Source organism: Ascaphus truei, chromosome 7 (assembly GCF_040206685.1).
Source record: "Ascaphus truei isolate aAscTru1 chromosome 7, aAscTru1.hap1, whole genome shotgun sequence".
Taxonomy (NCBI): domain Eukaryota; kingdom Metazoa; phylum Chordata; class Amphibia; order Anura; family Ascaphidae; genus Ascaphus; species Ascaphus truei.
Genome location: NC_134489.1, coordinates 69111330 through 69129915, shown reverse-complemented (window position 1 = coordinate 69129915; position 18586 = coordinate 69111330). Strand labels below are relative to the sequence as shown.

Sequence of the window (18586 nt, the reverse complement as noted above, 5' to 3'; positions counted from 1 at the left end):
TAGACCTGTCCAGCACAGGTAAGGGATGGAATTATGGCAGCACATCTGGTGCTGCAGTCTGCATAACAGACTAAGGAATAAAGTGACCATGTCACAGAATTGTTACACAGGGTTACAGACCACGTCAGTGTATATCGATGTACAACACTTGGATGGTTCAACCCCAAATATTGTAATGAACTGTTTAATCATTTATATATGTGTTTAAGTCATTTTTAACCGTTTATCCAGACAATATTTGTAAATAATGTAGACTAAAGTTTAGGGTCCCTTGACATTATCTCTTCATTTTTGCTCTCATCATTATCACCTTTCCTAAATTGCAGTCACATATTGTGTGGATACCCAAACATCTGACTAGTTTCCTTTACATTTTACCCTTTGTAAAAGCCTAATTATAGCTGAAAACAGACAATCTGCCTGACATTCACAAATGTTTTAAAACTAGTGAGGTTTGCCTATTTTTTAAATAACTACTATTCACATGCTTGATTCTAATGTATGAAACATATCACTGCCATAGAAAGCTCACAGTGGTACTAAGCAAGACTTTTAATTACTGTACACACCACTACACCCAACCTTGCTTTCTACATTATAATCTCTCAGAGATGTGTTCCAGATCCCACAAATGAGGATAGGAAGACAATAAATCACAAAGAATACACACTATGACTTGCTGAGGTACAAGCGGCCAAGTCAAGGCCACAATCATTTATTCCTTCGAGAGGTCAAAGTCACCTTGGAATGCTCAGCAAATAGTCCAGGGTGACACTCAGCTCATCCATATTGGTCTGCTCTGAACACAATGGGATTGTCAGAATGAGGCCACTTCTTCTGTCCTTCCCTCCTGTAAAGGAAAAGACAATGTTAATAACTGAGAATGTACACTCTGTGTCTGCCGTCTTAGGCCAGGACGCTCTGACTTTGAAAGATCTTTTGAAGCAAGCAAACAGCATTCATATTAATTAATTGCAGCAACAGTGTGGTATGCCTGTGGGACCGCGCTGCTTCTGAATACTGCACAATATCAAGGGCTCCTGTGTAACAAAACAAAACGGTCTCTGTGGCTTTTCAAATAATAATAAAACCGTTTGTTAAACCTTTATAAGTTGTGTATCCCATAAAATAAAATGCTGCATAAAATCACGAGTCTGTCAATGGCTAAAAAAATTATTCCTTGTACATCATTTGAAGAGAAGTATATTGAAGAATTTTTTTTTATACCAAACTGTCATTTTTACAACCTGTTTAAGATTGATTTGTACACACTTGTATACAACTTAGCCCAAGACTTGGGGAGGGGTTGATGTCACGATTTGTTCAACAAGAGATTACACAGGCTTCCCTTATTGGTGCTCTGAAAAGGGCATGGTTAGCTACGGGCAAAGAAAACACTTCACTGAAACCTGCCCTCATTCAGAGGCCCCTAAAATGGTTAGATTTGTTTATCGCTTAACGCAAAGGGGAAGTTTTCACTGCATAATTATTTGGTTCTGTTTATTTAAAGATTTCTTCACAATATTGTATAGTAGGATATTTTTCATCCCTCCAGATTTTCCTTGCTCACCCATTTAAAAAAAAATAATAATTATACATTTTAAACGGTGTTATTTTAGATCTACAAAATTAGCCCTAAACTTTAATAATTTTGGTCGCCAAGTTCCACTCAATGACATTGGTAGAAATCAAAGAATCTTATCTGAAAAGATTAAGATAATAAGCTATCTTATCAGACAAAATGTCTTGTCTGCATGGAAAACAGCTCTGTGCTGCCTGGTGAAATGGAGAAAGTGAGAATAAAAACAGCCTAAATTGCCATATTGACACAACCGCAGACTTTGGGCCATTTTGTATTATATACAAATTAAAATCAAATCAAAGAAAAAATAAATAAAAATAAGGCTCACATTGAGCTCACTTTCAAAATAGGTGGGGGGGGGGGGGCGGGGGGGCGGACGATTGCACCTTTAAACCTATTACTGGCCTTAATTCACTCTGGTTGTATACAATATTAAACCTTTAAAGCCTTTGCTTCCAGCTGGGCCTGTCATGTACTGTTCTGGCAGCTAAAGGATCATGCAGCTAGCAAGTTATTGTAAAGGATTCTGGGAGCAAACAGGAAAATGTGAGTTCGACCAACAGGTGCTTCCATATGCTGGCAAGTTATTGGATTTCTTCCTGAAGGGCATATGAATAATGTCTGCATTTCATGCCATGGCTCTATGAATAGAAAAATACTCGTAAAAAATGCAGGTGCAAATCACAGCATGGAAAGAAATGCGTTAGGCATCCAGCCTTGGCTAGCACGCAACCAAGCTACAGCCAGTGCCAGGTTTCATTATTTTCTGGTGTTGCTAAATTCATTCCATGAGCGAAGGACTCTTGGATCTATTTCAGTTTGCGTTGTATGCACGAGTATTAACAAAGTTCTAATAGTTGTGGAGTCTTTCAAGACACTTTGAGAAGCAGTGTCACATAGCAGGCAAAAAGTAAACACATTAATGGAACTTGTTTCCCTAGAAACATTCTGAAAATGTGCATATAAGGGGGGACTCCATTTTGATTTGATCTGAGAAAATGACCTGACCTATCACCCACTTATCGCTAGCTGAACCGTATTTGTTCAGACTTATTTTGCCCTGTAGAAAACAGGAACTTGTCTTCAGCCATATTGGGCATAAGTTACACAAGAATGCATTACACAACATACTGACATTTCCTTTAATGGCCTCCAAACTCGGTATTGAGCCCCTTTCCCAGACCATAAACTGTCTAACTGTCATTTTGCTGAGATAGACAGACTGTGAATTAAAAGGGGAAGTATGTTCTCATATCTGTGTTTTTTCTATGCTCAAGATTGCTATATAAACTGGCTGTAAACCTTTAATAAATGAGAGAACAGTTTTTGACAAAGCTTGTCTGACTCGATTACTGTCTTCTCCCGAGCTCGTCCACCATTTTGTTTTCCCAGATCATCAGTGCTTTAAGAGTGGGCTAAATCCTCCGGAGGTTGAAGTCATTTAGAGTTGGCAGCAGGTGTATTCTCACGCTAAGACGTCAGAGAATACGAGGATACATTTTCACATTCCATCACAATTCAAATTATATTTTACTCGTGTTCTGTGCAATTCATTTCCTTATCAGATCCTTATTATCTGCAGTCTAATTCCAAAAAGATTTTTTTTTTTAAATTAAAAAAAAAAAAATCTTCCAAGGCATTTGGGTCCTGTGAAAAGAACAATTTTAAAAATAAATGTAGGGTTCCATTTTTAATATAGTTGCGAGGATACCCCCACTATCTTTCCAGCCTCTGCTAAGAACGGTGGCAAAAAATGTGTCCCCAGATTCCCAGGACCACGCCGTGCCACCTATGTAATCAGAGAGAGCCCCTTCCCTTTTGTCTAACGCACGTACATTTATTGGCTTTACTGTATTTTCAATAAACATGTTGTCCACCAAATGCAAGTTATTTGTTTTACAACAATATTCAGCACACGATGCATAGTACAGACAGGTAGAAGGTTAAAGGGGCAGTTCAATTTAGCAGGTAAAAAATAATCTGTTTTGAAATAACTTCGTAGTGTAATTGGCTTCCTCACAAAGATTCAATGACATTCGAAGTAACAGCCTTGCGAAAGATTAAAATATAGCGCTTCTTGTTGAAAACACAATGAGTTATACATCTAAGGCCACGTTTATAGTGACAGCGACGCGACCGATGATGTCACCGTCGCCACTGGCGAAAGTATAACTTTAGTTTTAAGCGACATCGCTGGCAACAAGGCCAGTGACATCACCAAGGAGGAGGGCAGCGCTCTGTGATTGGTTTAGAGACAGTCACTGACAGTGGCGAGGTCAGGCTGCGGTCGCTGGAAAAATCAAAAAGAGATTACTTCCAGCGATCGCGACCAAGCCGTCGCTCTATCGCGTCACGCTTACTATAACCGCACGCGACAGCGGCAATGCCTTTGTTTTGACGTGACGTCTTGTCGCTCGCACTATAATCGCAGCCCAAGGACTACGCCATCCATTTATTGATCTAAGTAGTTTCAATACAAATATATGGTGTTTAAGCATTTTTTTAGAGCCCCAGATATCCTATTACTGGACTATTATCTATCTTGTTGAAAACACTGGATTCAAGCATATTTACTTTTATCTATTTGACTAATGATGGCATCATAATTACGTCGCAAACAAAAGGGACATACTGTAGCTAACAATTTTGATGGCTGGGCTGGCACACTCTTATTGCCAAAATACATTCGGTAAAGATAGTACAGGCATACCCCGCATTAACGTACGCAATGAGACCAGAGCATGTATGTAAAGTGAAAATGTACTTAAAATGAAGCACTACCTTTTTCCCAATTATCGATGCATGTACTGTACTGCAATCGTCATATACGTGCAAAACTGATGTAAATAACATGTGTAACAGGCTCTATAGTCTCCCCGCTTGTGCACAGCTTCGGTACAGGTAGAGAGCCAGTATTGCTGTTCAGGACGTGCTCACAGGCGCACGTGTGAGCTGCCGTTTTCCTATTGAGCGATATGTACTTACTCGCGAGTGTACTTAAAGTGAGTGTCCTTAAACCGGGGTATGCCTGTACAACATTTCTAGATCATTTATTTCCCATGGAAATAGTACAAGATTACAACATTATTTAGAAATACTTCTACTTGCCCGATTTGTGTTAAGTGTCAATCAGGTAAAATGAATACCTAAAACATGCCACTATTCTTAATTCCCTTTTGTCCTACGCAGGAATGTCCCTCCAAAAGTCAAAATAAACCATAGATCGAGACATGTTTATGGGATTATGTGTGGGTGATTAATGGTCGTTTTTATAAAAGCAGCACGAACCGTATATAATTTTTTTTATAGCTGGCTCATAAAATGGTAGACAAAAATATGGCCACTGATGGATTTCCACCCGCTACTTTATCACTGTGTGCTGACCAAGAATTTACTCAGCCAAACACTTGTGACAAACACCCCCCCCCCCCCCAACAGAACAAAAACACACAAAATATGAATGCATAAATCAAATGTACAATAGTACGTAATCAGGAAAAAAGTTGAGTGGTCTTGTTAGGCACTGTTTATCCAATGACTCATTCATATTTTACATGCATACCAACACACGCGTCTTTCATTTGCAGTGTTTGAAAATATTATGATGTTTGGAAGGGTTGATCTAATATGTGGAAGAAAACGTTGCAGGATAAACGATAGTAAACGCGTCTCATAAGAAGCCACCACTGAAGCTGATGCATTGGATTCCTTCAAGCACAGTTGTTCAAATATTTGCAAATGTGTGTGACCTTCTGGGCCATAGTGCGATGAAAGCAAACCCCTCTCAAGTCTCATCTCACTACATGTATAAACCAACTTAACAAATTATTTGTGTCTTCTTTGGTCTCTGTGGAAATTAAACACAAAACTGAATGTCGTAGGGGCCACCAAATGGATGGGAATGCTTGCTGCATCACAATAATTAAAGATGAAAATAATTCAAGTCATTTCTGTGTTACCCAATTATAAAAAAGGTCTGTGGTTATTAATTTCCCTAGTCAGGAGACGTGATTTAAAATCAAAATCTCACGTATATAATCTGTTCAGAAACATGACAAAATAAAGCTACCTTTAGACTGATAATCTAAAATTAGCTTTTCTGTCACCACTGAAATCTCGAAATAATTAGATCAAAGGCATTTAGCTTCCATTTAAAACCTTTCAGGCTCTTAGTTTGATCAATAATGTCAAGTACCTTCAGAAAACAGAGAGAAAAACCAAAAAAAAAAACAGTTGATTCAAAGTCTTTTAAGTTTAGAATTATAAGAAACATACAACAAAATGCCCACAAAATGTAACAAAGTTTATTAAATCAAGGTATATTCTGTAGCTTTCTTAATTTGGCCACACAGCAAGTACTAGATCACACAATACACGTTGGGTTAATCGCTACAAAACGACATAATTGTTAATATACATTTGTTTAGTGGATGAAGCAATTTAAGCAGAAATCCCCCCTGACTAACTCCCCTTTTTATCAAAGGATGGGAACCAGGGAATCCTCCGCAGCAGAACTGCGCAATTTTAAGCTCAGGGGACCCTTTGCTTCCCCAGACACTAACAGATGAAGCTACCGGTATTACTAAACTTTGTTTTTAAAGGGGGTTTAAAATGTTCGTCCAATAGAAAACCAATAATCTTGTGGCATCCTATTAGTCTGAGATTTGGCAGTCCTATTGTTTCCCCTGGAGGGTGATTTAAACCCAGTAAATTCACCAGTACATATCTCAGGAACTTTGAGTTCCCCAGAGCCGAAAAGTGCGGTTCAGCTCTATGGGACCCCTGGTTCCAATTCTGTTTAAAGCAACAATTCATCCTCCACATTTTTTTTTTAAACAATGATGTCAATTTATGAAGCAGACACACAGGTTTCCATTTCAACCTTATTATGCAGAGATCCTCAGTAAATCAATTTCACATCCATAACACTAAAGCATTTCACAAGGGAAATAGTGTGTGTACAAGAAAAGTGAAAGCAAACTGTAAAACATGTATTGTTGTTCTTAGTATTGCACCTTTAATAGACTACCACAGCTAGAATCTGACTGACCATATCTGTATTGGCACATCTAATGCCTGGCTACTGTATGTCACTTCCAAGCAATTAGCAAAACCCCTGAGGGTGATTAATCCAACTGCAAACGTGGTAGCAAGTGATTTATTACTTTACAAAATCAGAGAATACAGGTGAAGTAGCCCCAAACACATCCCTTCCATATGTAATTGATGTGGCATGAAAATATTCTGAACTGGTGAGCAGGATTGAAAGGACCACTTAAGTGAAACCTACTGCAGCTCCAAATGCTGCCTAGGACTTGATCCCAGCGTTCACTGGATTTTTAATAACATTTGCACAATGGATTAGGCAGTTTAACATTGCAACTGTGCTTTGAGCAGCAGATGCCTCCGGGAAATACATTCAAGCAATCATATTAAAGTTACAGGGAATGTTTCTGGCTGGAAAGGCAGCTCAGGAAATGGCTCCGCTCTGCAGTCACCAGGGATACAGTACGTGTCAAATTCAATAACTGTTGTGGAGAAAAGGGGCTGGATTTTCAAACATTAAATACGTGAGTGGTTTCTGCTGCTTGATTGATGGAGAAAACGAGTGCACAGCCAATTTGCTAAAAAAAAAGAAAAAAAATACTATAATAAAAGTTTCCATTTTGACCTTAAACCAATTATTGGGCTGGATAGACCTCTGGGAAGCAGATTGGCCCATTGGCTCTCCAAATTCCTGTACAGTGATTACAAATGCTTATTAGGCCTAAATTGGATCACTGTTGACTTTACCTTAAATGCTATGTTTTCCTGTACGAGTACATAAGTACTTCCATTTATCAGCACGTCAGGAAAAAAGCTAGATAATAGCTTAGAGTTTCTCAATATTATTTGCACAAAAAAACTATGAATATAACCCAAAACCTGAGGCAGTGTCAGTTTATTAATAGTTAGGCTCAATAAAGTTCCTAAAAATGAAATTCTATAAATAATTTGTAAGATGCGTTACATGTTCAAATTGCATTTACAATTATTATTCTGTATTTATTTATTTTCAATTCTACATAAAATGTCCTGCGGTGAAGTGTCCTGGCCACGGAACGCCAGAGTCGTTTTGGTCACAGCCACAATTCTGCGGCTAAACGTCCCATTCTGTGTAGCGTATTGCTTGGATTGCTCCTTTAACAGAATCCAACACCACATCAGAACAAAAATGAATAAATCACAAAATACGGTGTTATGGTTTTCATTAGAAGCTAGTTAAGGGTTTGTATCTGAGGAAATAAGAGCAGCAGTTACACATTTCAGGGCCAAATGATAGAAAATTACAATTTAAGAGGAGTTGCAAAACAAAAAAGCTGTGTGTGCTGCGCACGCGCATAGTAAGTGAAACTTCTTTGACTTTTGTCACAGAAATTGACTTATAACGCGCGTGCTCTGGCACATGTGTCAGTCAGTGTATGTGTCAGTGAGTGAGTATGTATGTGTGTCAGTCAGAGAGTATGTATGTGTGTCAGTGTGTGCATGTGTCAGTCAGTGTGTGCATGTATGTCAGTCAGTGTGTGCATGTATGTCAGTCAGTGTGTGCATGTGTGTCAGTCAGTGTGTGTGTGTGTCACTGTGTGTCAGTCAGTGTATGTCTCTCTCTCTCTGTGTTGTGTGAATGTCTCTGTGTCGGTCAGTGTGTGTATGTGTGTCAGTCAGTGTGTGTATGTGTGTCAGTCAGTGTGTGTGCGTGTGTGTCAGTCAGTGTGTGTGCGTGTGTCAGTCAGTGTGTGTGTCAGTCAGTGTGTGTGTGTGTCTGTGTGTGTGTGTCAGTGTGTGTGTGTGCGTGCGTGTCTGTCAGTCAGTGTGTGTGTGTCAGTCAGTGTGTGTGCATATGTGTGTGTCAGTCAGTGTGTGTCAGTCAGTGTGTGTGTGTGTGTGTCAGTCAGTGTGCGCATGTGTGTCAGTCAGTGTGTGCATGTATGTCAGTCAGTGTGTGCATGTGTGTGTGTGTGTCAGTCAATGTGTGTGTGTGTCACTGTGTGTCAGTCAGTGTGTGTGCGTGTGTGTCAGTCAGTGTGTGCATGTGTGTCAGTCAGTGTCTCTCTCTCTCTGTGTTGTTTGAATGTCTAGTTGTGTTGTGCCCCCCTCGCACGCAAATTCTGCCCCCCCCTCCCCTCGCACGCAAATTCTGCCCCCCCTCCCCTCGCACGCAAATTGTGCCCTCCCCCCTCCCCTCGCACGCAAATTCTGCACCCCCCCACCGCGGGGTACATGCGCCCGGCACGGGCATGAGTGACTGAGCCCCTATGCCGCGCGGGTTGCGCCCGGGTTTGTTTTGTGCCGTGTGCCAGTGGAGGGCTGAAGGACTAGGAGCGTGTGGGGGGAACGACTCCGCTTGCCAGCCGCTTTTGCGCATGTGTGGCGTCCGTCAGCGGCGCCATCACAACTGCGCATGCGCGGCATGGCAGCGGAACAGCGGGCGTAGGAGCGGCGGAACAGCGGCCGTTAGGAGTGGCGGCTGTCGCCGCCGCATGTCAGCAACCAGGAGGGGGTGTGTGTGTGTGTGTGGGGGGGGGGGGTGGGGGGGGGGTTTGCGGCGGCAGCGATTAGGAGCGGCGCCGGCGGCGATAGCCACCGCCACATGTGAGAGGGGACGTGTGAGCGGAGTGGCGTCCATTACGTGACGTCACTTCCGTTTCACATTTCGCCCCCCATCTATCCAGTTTTATCCCATCAGAGGTGCCACTAAAGAAGTTTCACTTCAAAAAGTTTATACTACAATGTTTTAAGAGCATGTTATCAGATTGAAAAAGGAAACAACAAATGTCCTCTAAATTAGTGTCTGGGGTCTTAAAGCAGCATCAATCCCATCAATTTAGTGAAGTTGACAAGAAAGGTTGTTTTAACACATTACTCCCAACCTTCGGACACCAGATACTTTCAAAATGTAAAACTAGCGATGCAGGCTGAAGAATGTTGCTTCCCTTTGCTGAACTACCAACTGGAGGCAGACAGCATGGACAGCAGATTATTAGCAGGCTAGAAAGAGAAGGTGATCACCAAGGTGGACTATTCCTTCATCAATACAAAAAAGATCCACTCGGAAGGCTACAAAGTCAAAGATAGAGACGGATGGCAGATAAACCACTTGGCCCACCTTTTCTGCCCAGTTCCCCATGCAATGTGAAACCTCAAACAGACCCCATTAGATTATTTGGTTTCTCCAGATTTAGAATAGCCTTGTATCAATCCCAAGCATTTGTGAAATTCGTTACTGTATTTGCTTCTGCCATCTCTATTGAGAGGTGATTCCATGAATACACCACTTTATTTGAAGTACTTCCTCACCATTTCCCCCGAGTCTCCCTCTCAGCATCGGAACTAGCTTAGCTGTACAGTTGCTTTTTTTTGCAGTTCTGAGGTACTCGTGAGACTACCAAGAGAACCAGGTACCCTGGAAGTCACCTACTTACAATAAAGCTAGGAGAACGTTAGACATCTGCCTACAATTTCCAGCCTATGCACCTCCCTCCCCCACTTTTAATCTGATGGGGGCGTCTTTCCGCCAAGGTAAAGTACCACCTCATTATGTAACTTTTGCGATCATCTCTAAATACTTCCAGACTAGAAATTGGTGTAAAAAATATAAAAAATTAAATAATAATTGTAAACACCACTTAGGACCACTAGTCGTAATACTGTGCTTAACAATTAGCAAATCCTGGTGAATTACAGCCAAGACTAGTTTTGGTGTTTTAAAATCATTTTGATTAGTTGTCTTTCAAATGTTTGTATTTAATTTAAACAAAATTAAGACATGGAAGTTGTTTTAGGTCCAGTAACATCTACCATTTAATCGTCTTACTTCCTGCTAAGCAGCATGAACTGTCCTTCCTTTTTCCATTTGGTTCCTGGACATGGAAGGTCATGCACAGACCAGACTAGGATCTGTGCAAACCAAAATATATAACATTTAGCAAATTAAAGCAGTCTGGGATAAAAAAAAATTGCCACCAATTTGTTTTTAGAATTTTACTTTAGCCAATTCACAGTTCCCTAAATCTCAGGATGCTTTGAACCAGCAGCCAAAAATATTTGAACGGTGAAGACAAAATGGCCGCTGGAGTGAGCCTCAAGCTACAGTAGTAGCCAATAGAAAGCGTTTACATTATTGGGAGATGGCATTGCACCTTTATCGGAAACTCTGCAGCCATATTTGAAACGGTGTGTCAGAAAAGGGCACAAAGGATAACAAAAATCTCCGGAAACAGGGGGGGGTCTCTGGGGCAGCTCCTTGGGACCCCTGGTTCAGATATTTAAAAAATATCAAAATAATGCAGATAATGCAGATTGCCGCTTTGAACCACTGTCAAACTTAACATGGTTCTAAATGGGGCTTCACCTTTAAAGTAGCCCCAAGAAATCTACCCAAAAATGTATTTTGTTTGTGTGCGGTCTCCCCACTACTGACCCACTGTAGTCGAAATGCTAGTAGTAGTATGCTTTATGTTATTGGTGTTTGTATGCCAGATTGCATCATGGGTCGCAGTGGGTGAGACCTGTAATTAAGAGGGGGTTTTTCTATTCTGCAGACCGAAGATAACTTCTACAACACAAACATATCACTCCTAGTATACAGTGCATCAATTACACAATCTCAGGCCCTGTCTGATACTATTGAACTGGGTCACTAGAAATGTTTCTTTCACTTAACAATGGGTGCTAATCACAACAGATATGGTTTTAGCAAGTTCTCAAGCAGTTTCTTGTTCTGATTTAGGACTGATTAAAATAACTTAAAATGCTGGTGCAATATTAATGAATATAATGACATCTTCAACGGTCTAAAGCAGTGGAAGGCAACATATACCTTGAAATTGAGTCTATATAAGGCAATTTAGCAAAGACATCCTGTCTGCCTTGCTTATAACTGTATTTGACTGGTTTGTTAATTATGCTGCATCTAGTGTATATATATATATATATATATATATATATACACACACACACACACACACACACACACACACACACACACACATATACACACACACACACACACACACACACACACACACACATACTAAAACTCTGCCACTTCATCAACAATCTGGTACTTTTCTTTCATAGAGTTCCCAGTAATTATTTGAGCCAACTGAGAATCTAAGAAAATCTGCATTCAGCTACACAGAACGATCTATGTCAAGGACACAATACCTGCTGTTTCACTCATGCAGTAATTCCATCTCCTTATGGCTAATGAAGCAGGACCAGACATACTATGGTTTCACTGGGTATTTAAAGTAGCAATCTTCTCCAAAAGGCACCTAGAGTCAAGTGATATTACGACAGACCCTTGTGAGGTTAACCCTTTTTTCTCCTTCCGCAAAGCATTAAAGTTGAAGGTGGAGCCAATAGATTTTCTTGTCATTCTATTGCAATTTCGATCACCAATTCTCATGTGATCCCATGACTGACAGTCAGGTTCCTAGAGATACTGTAGTGCCGACGAGTATTCTAAAACAAATCTGGGGCAATCACCAACAAGACCCAGGTACATGCTGGGTACCTGCTGGGTACATTCTGGGTACATGCTGGGTACATGCTGGGTACATGCTGGGTACATTCTGGGTACATGCTGCAACATTTCAGTGACATTTCTGCAGACAGACTAATGGCCCATCGGATTAACAGCGGGGGTCCCTGGCAGTCCCATTCAAACTGATGTGCTGTGTTAATCCAATGGGCCATTAGTTTCTGCAGACATGTCACTGAAATGTTGCAGCATGTACCCAGCATGTACCTAGATCTTGTTGGTGATAGCCCCAGATTTTCCAAGGCAAGTTTTAGAATACTCGTCGGCGCACCTGTACACTTATTCCAAAGCATTTCTGGGATCCTCTCGTCCAGGGCCTGATGCAGCAAGAGTAGAAGCAAGAAGATTAAGCGAGCAGAACCACAACTTGAATGTAAGGACAATAAATCAATTGTGACCAACTTTACTTTCAAAGTTTGATACAATATCATGTGGGATTTTTATTTATTTTGAAGGACACCTTTGGCTTCGTTATGCCTGTAAAAGGTCCCTGCTGTTGGACTGAAAACATTACCAGTTAATAAAACACTTTATTTGTGCCAATTCCCATTAGTGCCGGTACCTTTACTACTTGTGTGTGGAGTGGGACATAATCTGCATTATCAGTCTGCTCATAACGCAGTCTATCCCTTCAGAACACAGAATATCAGTGTTTTCACAGGATACAATGATGGTGGTGACGCAGAGTATGTATGTATACATTCATCTCTATTTATATGGCGCTTCACAGCAGTAATACACGTGACATAATAATATAACAATGGGAATAAGAGCTTCAGACATAAAAGAAATAAGAAAGGGAGTCCCTGCCCCAAAGAGCTTACAATCTAGGTGATTAGTAGGAAGAATGTACCGAGACAGTAGGAAGGTGTTCTGGTAAGCGCGTCTGCAAGGGGTCAAAATCAATGAAGGAGGTGTGTAGTATCAGCAACAGTGCTACCCATATGCTTCGTTAAAGAGATGTGTTCTAAGAGGATTCTTAAAAGGTGGACAAAGAGGGTGCCAGTTGGATATTGAGGGGAAGGGCATGCCAGAGGTGTGGGGCAGTCAGTGAGAAAGGTTTTAGACAAGAGAGGGCTTTTTATACAAAAGGGGTAGGGAGGAGACATCCTTAAGCAGAGCGCAAGAGTCAGGATGGTGCATAGCGAGAAATTAGAATTAAGATATAGGGATTCACAGAAGAGTGTACTGTCGCGCCCCTTTTATTTCTCCAACATCTCCGCATTTTTCCGGGATTTTTTTTCGAATGCTACGCACTTCACCGGGTTCATACCGCATTCATGCCGCATTCTCAGCCACGGTTTATGCGCAGTTGACGCGTTTATTGAGAATGGTTCGGATTTAATAGGTTGCAATTCTTCGCGTGTCCGCCAGATGGCAGATATTCATGAATTGTAATGCGCATGCGCTTCAGTAATGTGTCGACTTGCAGGTGTTTCGTTTAAAAAAGATACCACAGTGGTCTATTGTAAATTGGCCTTGGGACTGAAGGAAGAGGTTACAATAATGTATCAATTTAAGCTTTTCATATTAAAGAAAGACAAGCTAAAATAACGCAATTCACTCCGGACAAAAAAAAAAAAAAAGACGCATCTGACCGAGATTATCAGAGCGCCGCGGATCCAGCCGCATTAGGATAAAGGCGCCCGCCACTGTATAGTCTTAAAAGTGAGGAGAATTGTTTGTGAAAAACGGGATTTGAAGATTAAGCCAGGAGAGGGATTTCAGCAGGAGAAATGCAGAGACAGATTAAGAGTACAGAGTACAGTGATTCTAGCAGCAGCGTTTAGGATAGATTGAAGAGGAGACAGGTGAGAGGCACGAAGGCCGGACAGCAGAAGGTTACAATAGTCGAGACGGGAGAGAATGAGGGCATACATTAGAGTTTTAAGCAACAAAGCAACAGAGGAAAGAACATATTTTTGCAACGCTATGGAGGAAAAAAACGACATGTTTTAGCTACATTGTGGATGTGAGTGAGGAGTCAAATGTGACCCCTAAGCAGCGTGCTTGCAATACAGGGTGTATGATAGTGCTGCAAATAGTTATATAGAGGAGGGCAGTAGGGCCAGGCTGGGGAGCAAATATGAGGAGCTCCGTTTGACATGTTGACATTTGACACTGCGTTGAAGAGCCGACTGAGAGCAGGTTGGAGAAGTTACAGATGCTTCGCGCCTCCCCCGGCATTTAATTAAAATGCCTTGGGGAAGAGTGCGGGGCCTTTGTAACCGCCACACCCCCCCCCCTAAGAAAATCCAGTGCCCCCCAGTTTGCGCACCCCTGATATAAAGACCCCCCGTTCCAAATCTTCAGCGATCGGCAACTTAGCTAATCACTTGTCAGTGTGCAGACACCACATATTGAATGGAAAAAATAATTCAACAGCAGCTTGACCTGCGGCTTTAAATGGCTGCCTTTCAGGTTCAATCAATCCTTCAGGTCAGTGTAACTCAGCAGCTACAATGTATCCTGATATTTCCAAGGTAACATTGTTTGCAGCACAAACTGCTAAGAATATTGACAACAAATTATCACAAAAAGGAAAGTGTTACAAAGATCTTGCACTGCTGGGAAGGTGGGCTAAAACCTGCTATAGAAATCAAAAGATGCTCAGTATATTAAAACTCATTTAAAAAGTCATTAAGAGTTGAATTACAAAAATAATAATAATGTAGGTATTATCTAATACAACAAAATTGGAAAAAAAAAGGGAATAGAAAAATAAAAATGTGCCATCAGGTACATTTGTCTGGAAACAATTATATATACACGTCAGAGTTTATAATTGACATTTCAATTATGCAGCAAAGACATTTCAAATGTACAATCACCTCCAATCTTCTCCTCAATTAGATGGAAGCCTCTAACAGGGGTGGTATGTGTTGAATGCTTTGTGCTATATACAGTATATTATTGAATAGTTTTACATTTCTAAAGTAAAAACTGGTATTCTGAACCACTCTAGGATAGTGACGATGTTGCACAGCTGAACACATTAACATAAGATGCTAAAGCTGCTGCACAAAACACAAAAAAAAGGAAGTAGCATGGGCCCTGAAACACTGCACGGTTTGTGCTAGAGCAGTAATGTCTACATTAGATCTAACCCCTCTGATTTTTGGAACAATTCTCCAAAAGGGATTCAGGAATAAGTGAGTTGACTCCAGCGACACTGATACTTTAAAAAATATACGAGTGCCGATTTAACATTGCTGTTCTAGGAAAGATGATAGATGGCTGAACACATTACCATTACACAACACTATTGCTTCTAAGTGGAATAAAACTTTCAAAGCCTTGTAGGTTGTTCAGAAAGTGAGACTTATCTGGATTAAAAATACATTTTAATTAAAGCTATTTTTCCTTTTTCAGTAAGTAGAAAGAACAAATAACCTACATCCCATTTTAGGAAACAAAAAGGACTGCATGAAAAAAAAATATAAGAAAAAATAAACCAATAAACCTCTCTTTCATATGCAGCATAGAGACACCTGCCTTGTGAATATCACTTTAATCACGTTATGGGCCCATCCAGATAGTGCTCTGCCAAAACCACTAAATAGATGTACTGACATACCAAAAAAAAATCAAAACAAATCCAGCTGCTCCTGAAAAGCCCTTTTAGGAGTAAAGGATGAATAACAAAGAAAATCTTGGTTTCAAACTCTCTTCACGTGCAGCCAGCAGAGAACATACCTGAAAGGAAGGCCAATTTCTTTTTCAGTATAGGCAAGATCACGGTGGCATCCATTTTTCTCAGTTATGGTTTACAAATCTGCAACAGACATAAGACCGTCAATGTTAGGGCTTAAACTCATGAATAACGAAACAAACAAAAAAAACACATTACAAATACATATGCAAGGGTCATACAATAGTGGACCACTTAAAAATGCCAATTCCCACTAGCTGTATATAATAATAAAATAAAGGACTCATATTTCCAGGTGTCTGTACACCGTGCTCTGTCCTTATAAGAAAGCTAATACTGCTTAGGCCAAGGCCATAGTGCACTGAGCGCATGGCGAAGCACGCGCCTGCTGCAGAGGCGATACATGGCCTGTGGGATTACTATGATACGAGTGACGGGGAGGCGTGGCCGTAACGTCACAAGGCCGGTTCGCTCTCATGGCTGAAACGCCCACGTGACTCAAAAATCTCGTCTTCAGGAAATGGTCCCGCGCCGTCGCACTTCATCACGAGCGCACTGTGCGGCCTAATAGAGGAACCGTCTCTTGTTCATGCCGCACATGCACGCCTGCGATCACTATGGACGAGGCGTAATGCAGGGAGGGCCTGTGTCTGCACAAAGTCTTGTTTAACACACATTGATAGACAGAAGGGAGCAGCCAGAGGAAATCAAACCCCTCCCAAGTCTCAGCTCACCACGTGAACAAACTAACACATTTTAAAAAAAAATACTTTAGGTGGTTATATCTGGGGGATCTGTTTTATCAAAATCCGACACCTAAACAGGTCACGGCCATTCGTACATTTTGGTGCTAGGAGCAACTAACTGCCTGTTTAATTGGCACAAATATAAAATGTAGTTAAATTAAACAGTATGCCAATTGCACAATTGTGTTAGGAATGTATTTTTAATACTAGTTACAATTAAAAAAAAACATTAAAAAAACAAAACCGTTTTTCCCTTTTTGTCATTCATTGACCCCCCCCCCCCCCCCCCGACCATGTGAAGTCATTGAAGGATGAGCAACTTCAATGACATCCAGGGTCAATATTCAAAAGCAAGAAATTAGTTAGCATGAAAAGATAAGAGTTAACCCTTGCTGCTAGAAGGGCCTGAAACACAAAGGCGTTAAGTGACAAATTCTCCGATTACACGGATAAAGATACACTGGGAAGAAAATGCAGCTCTATCGATTTGAAACCAAGTTCAATTTTGGATTATCTTTTGGAAACAGATGGCGTGTGCATCTGTATTATTAATCGTGTTTGGCATAGGTTTTACTTCAATGACATCCCAGTGTCCATGGACAATGCGTGAAATAAAAAGGTAAATTCTTTTAGTACCTTTGTTTGAAGACAGACAAAATCGCTACAACTATTTGAAAAATATTAGAATATTAATACCAATTAAAGCAAAAACACTGGGAAATGAGTCTACTACTGCCCTTTAACCTTTTCAGTGCCCCTGGATGTCTGACATGTCTGACCATAAAAAGGTATTAACCAACAACAAATGTAAATTTCTCCAGGATCAATACGGCTACTAGAACTCTGAATGCCTTCTATACCGTGAAAGGGTCACCATTAAAAGGATTCAGATTTATCTCGCGCAAGGAAGAAGATCAGGAAGTGCTTGCCAGGTAACTTTTGAATGTTGCTGTCCCGAGCAATGACCGCCTGCCAACTCTGCAGATGTTTGCAATGATGTAATAGGGCCAGAGAAATGATCGTTTCTCAGCAGCACTGTAAAGGAATTGTAATCTTTTCCACAATAACCAAAATTTTAAAGCAGCAAACCCCAACTCCTTCTCACTACTGTCCCCTTTTGGGTAATTTGTTTTCATGTACCAGCGAAGGGTAGATCCTCCCCTATTGGATGTCTTCCTAGTTCAAGTAATATTTAGTTCCGATTTCCCAGCAATGTGGGAAATAAAAATGGTTGCCGCAACATCAAACACCAGATGCTCTCACTGACGTTCTGAGCGTCTCACTCATTTGAAGTCAACCTCACTATTTTTATTATTATTATTTTTAGCAACAGTCTTCAATGGAATTTCACTGATCAAAACAATTTTCTATTAGAAAGCTAGACTTGGTCCCAAAATCTTTTTGGGTTCTTGGTTGACAACTCGCCCAAACCAGAGAGCAAACTAATGAGGATGTCAGTATTATGGGCATGTTCCTTACTCATTGGCTAGTGCGGTCAACATTCACGCCAACTTCTTGCAAGTGCTGAAACTGGTTTTTTTTATTTATTTTTTTTGTATTGTTGATGGAACGGAATTCTGCATTACAACTAAAAATAGGATTTACAACTACATTTGCAAACACTTAACACAGTACTATAGTCGTAAATGAAATTGGAAACAAACTTAACTAGCAATCATGTATTTAATGTATTAAAGTATGTAGGCTTTATAGAAGATTTATTATACATAGCAGTGACAAATTGAAAGGGATATCATCAACTGGATGATAAACATAGGAGCCAAACAAAAACGTTTTTTGTCCCTAATTCTGATAGGCTGGTTTAAATAGCAAGAATTTAAACTGTAAATAAAAAAAAAATAAAAAAAAATAAAAAAAAGTGATACCACTTCCTTTTTGCCAACTCTGAACACCACTACTTATGTATTTACAAATGTACAATTAGAAACTTCCTTCTATATTAAAAACTCTCCCCCTTTCTGGTTTTAGAGCATAAATATTGGGTAAACGTTTAGAAACTA

At 40.5% G+C, this 18586-nt stretch overlaps 1 protein-coding gene across 4 annotated transcripts in view; it reads right to left on the bottom strand.

The window, feature by feature from the left end:
• The window catches only part of SESTD1 (SEC14 and spectrin domain containing 1), a 151251-nt gene that overhangs the window by 98339 nt on the left and 34326 nt on the right, over positions 1-18586 (bottom strand). For all 4 annotated transcript variants that reach the window (XM_075608930.1, XM_075608932.1, XM_075608931.1 and 1 more), the window contains exons 2-3: positions 15864-15942; positions 742-850 (exon numbers count right to left, since the gene is read on the bottom strand). In XM_075608930.1, the coding sequence (XP_075465045.1) occupies positions 742-850; positions 15864-15918 (164 nt within the window). In that variant the 5' untranslated portion in view covers positions 15919-15942. The remainder of the gene's footprint in view (positions 1-741; positions 851-15863; positions 15943-18586) is intronic.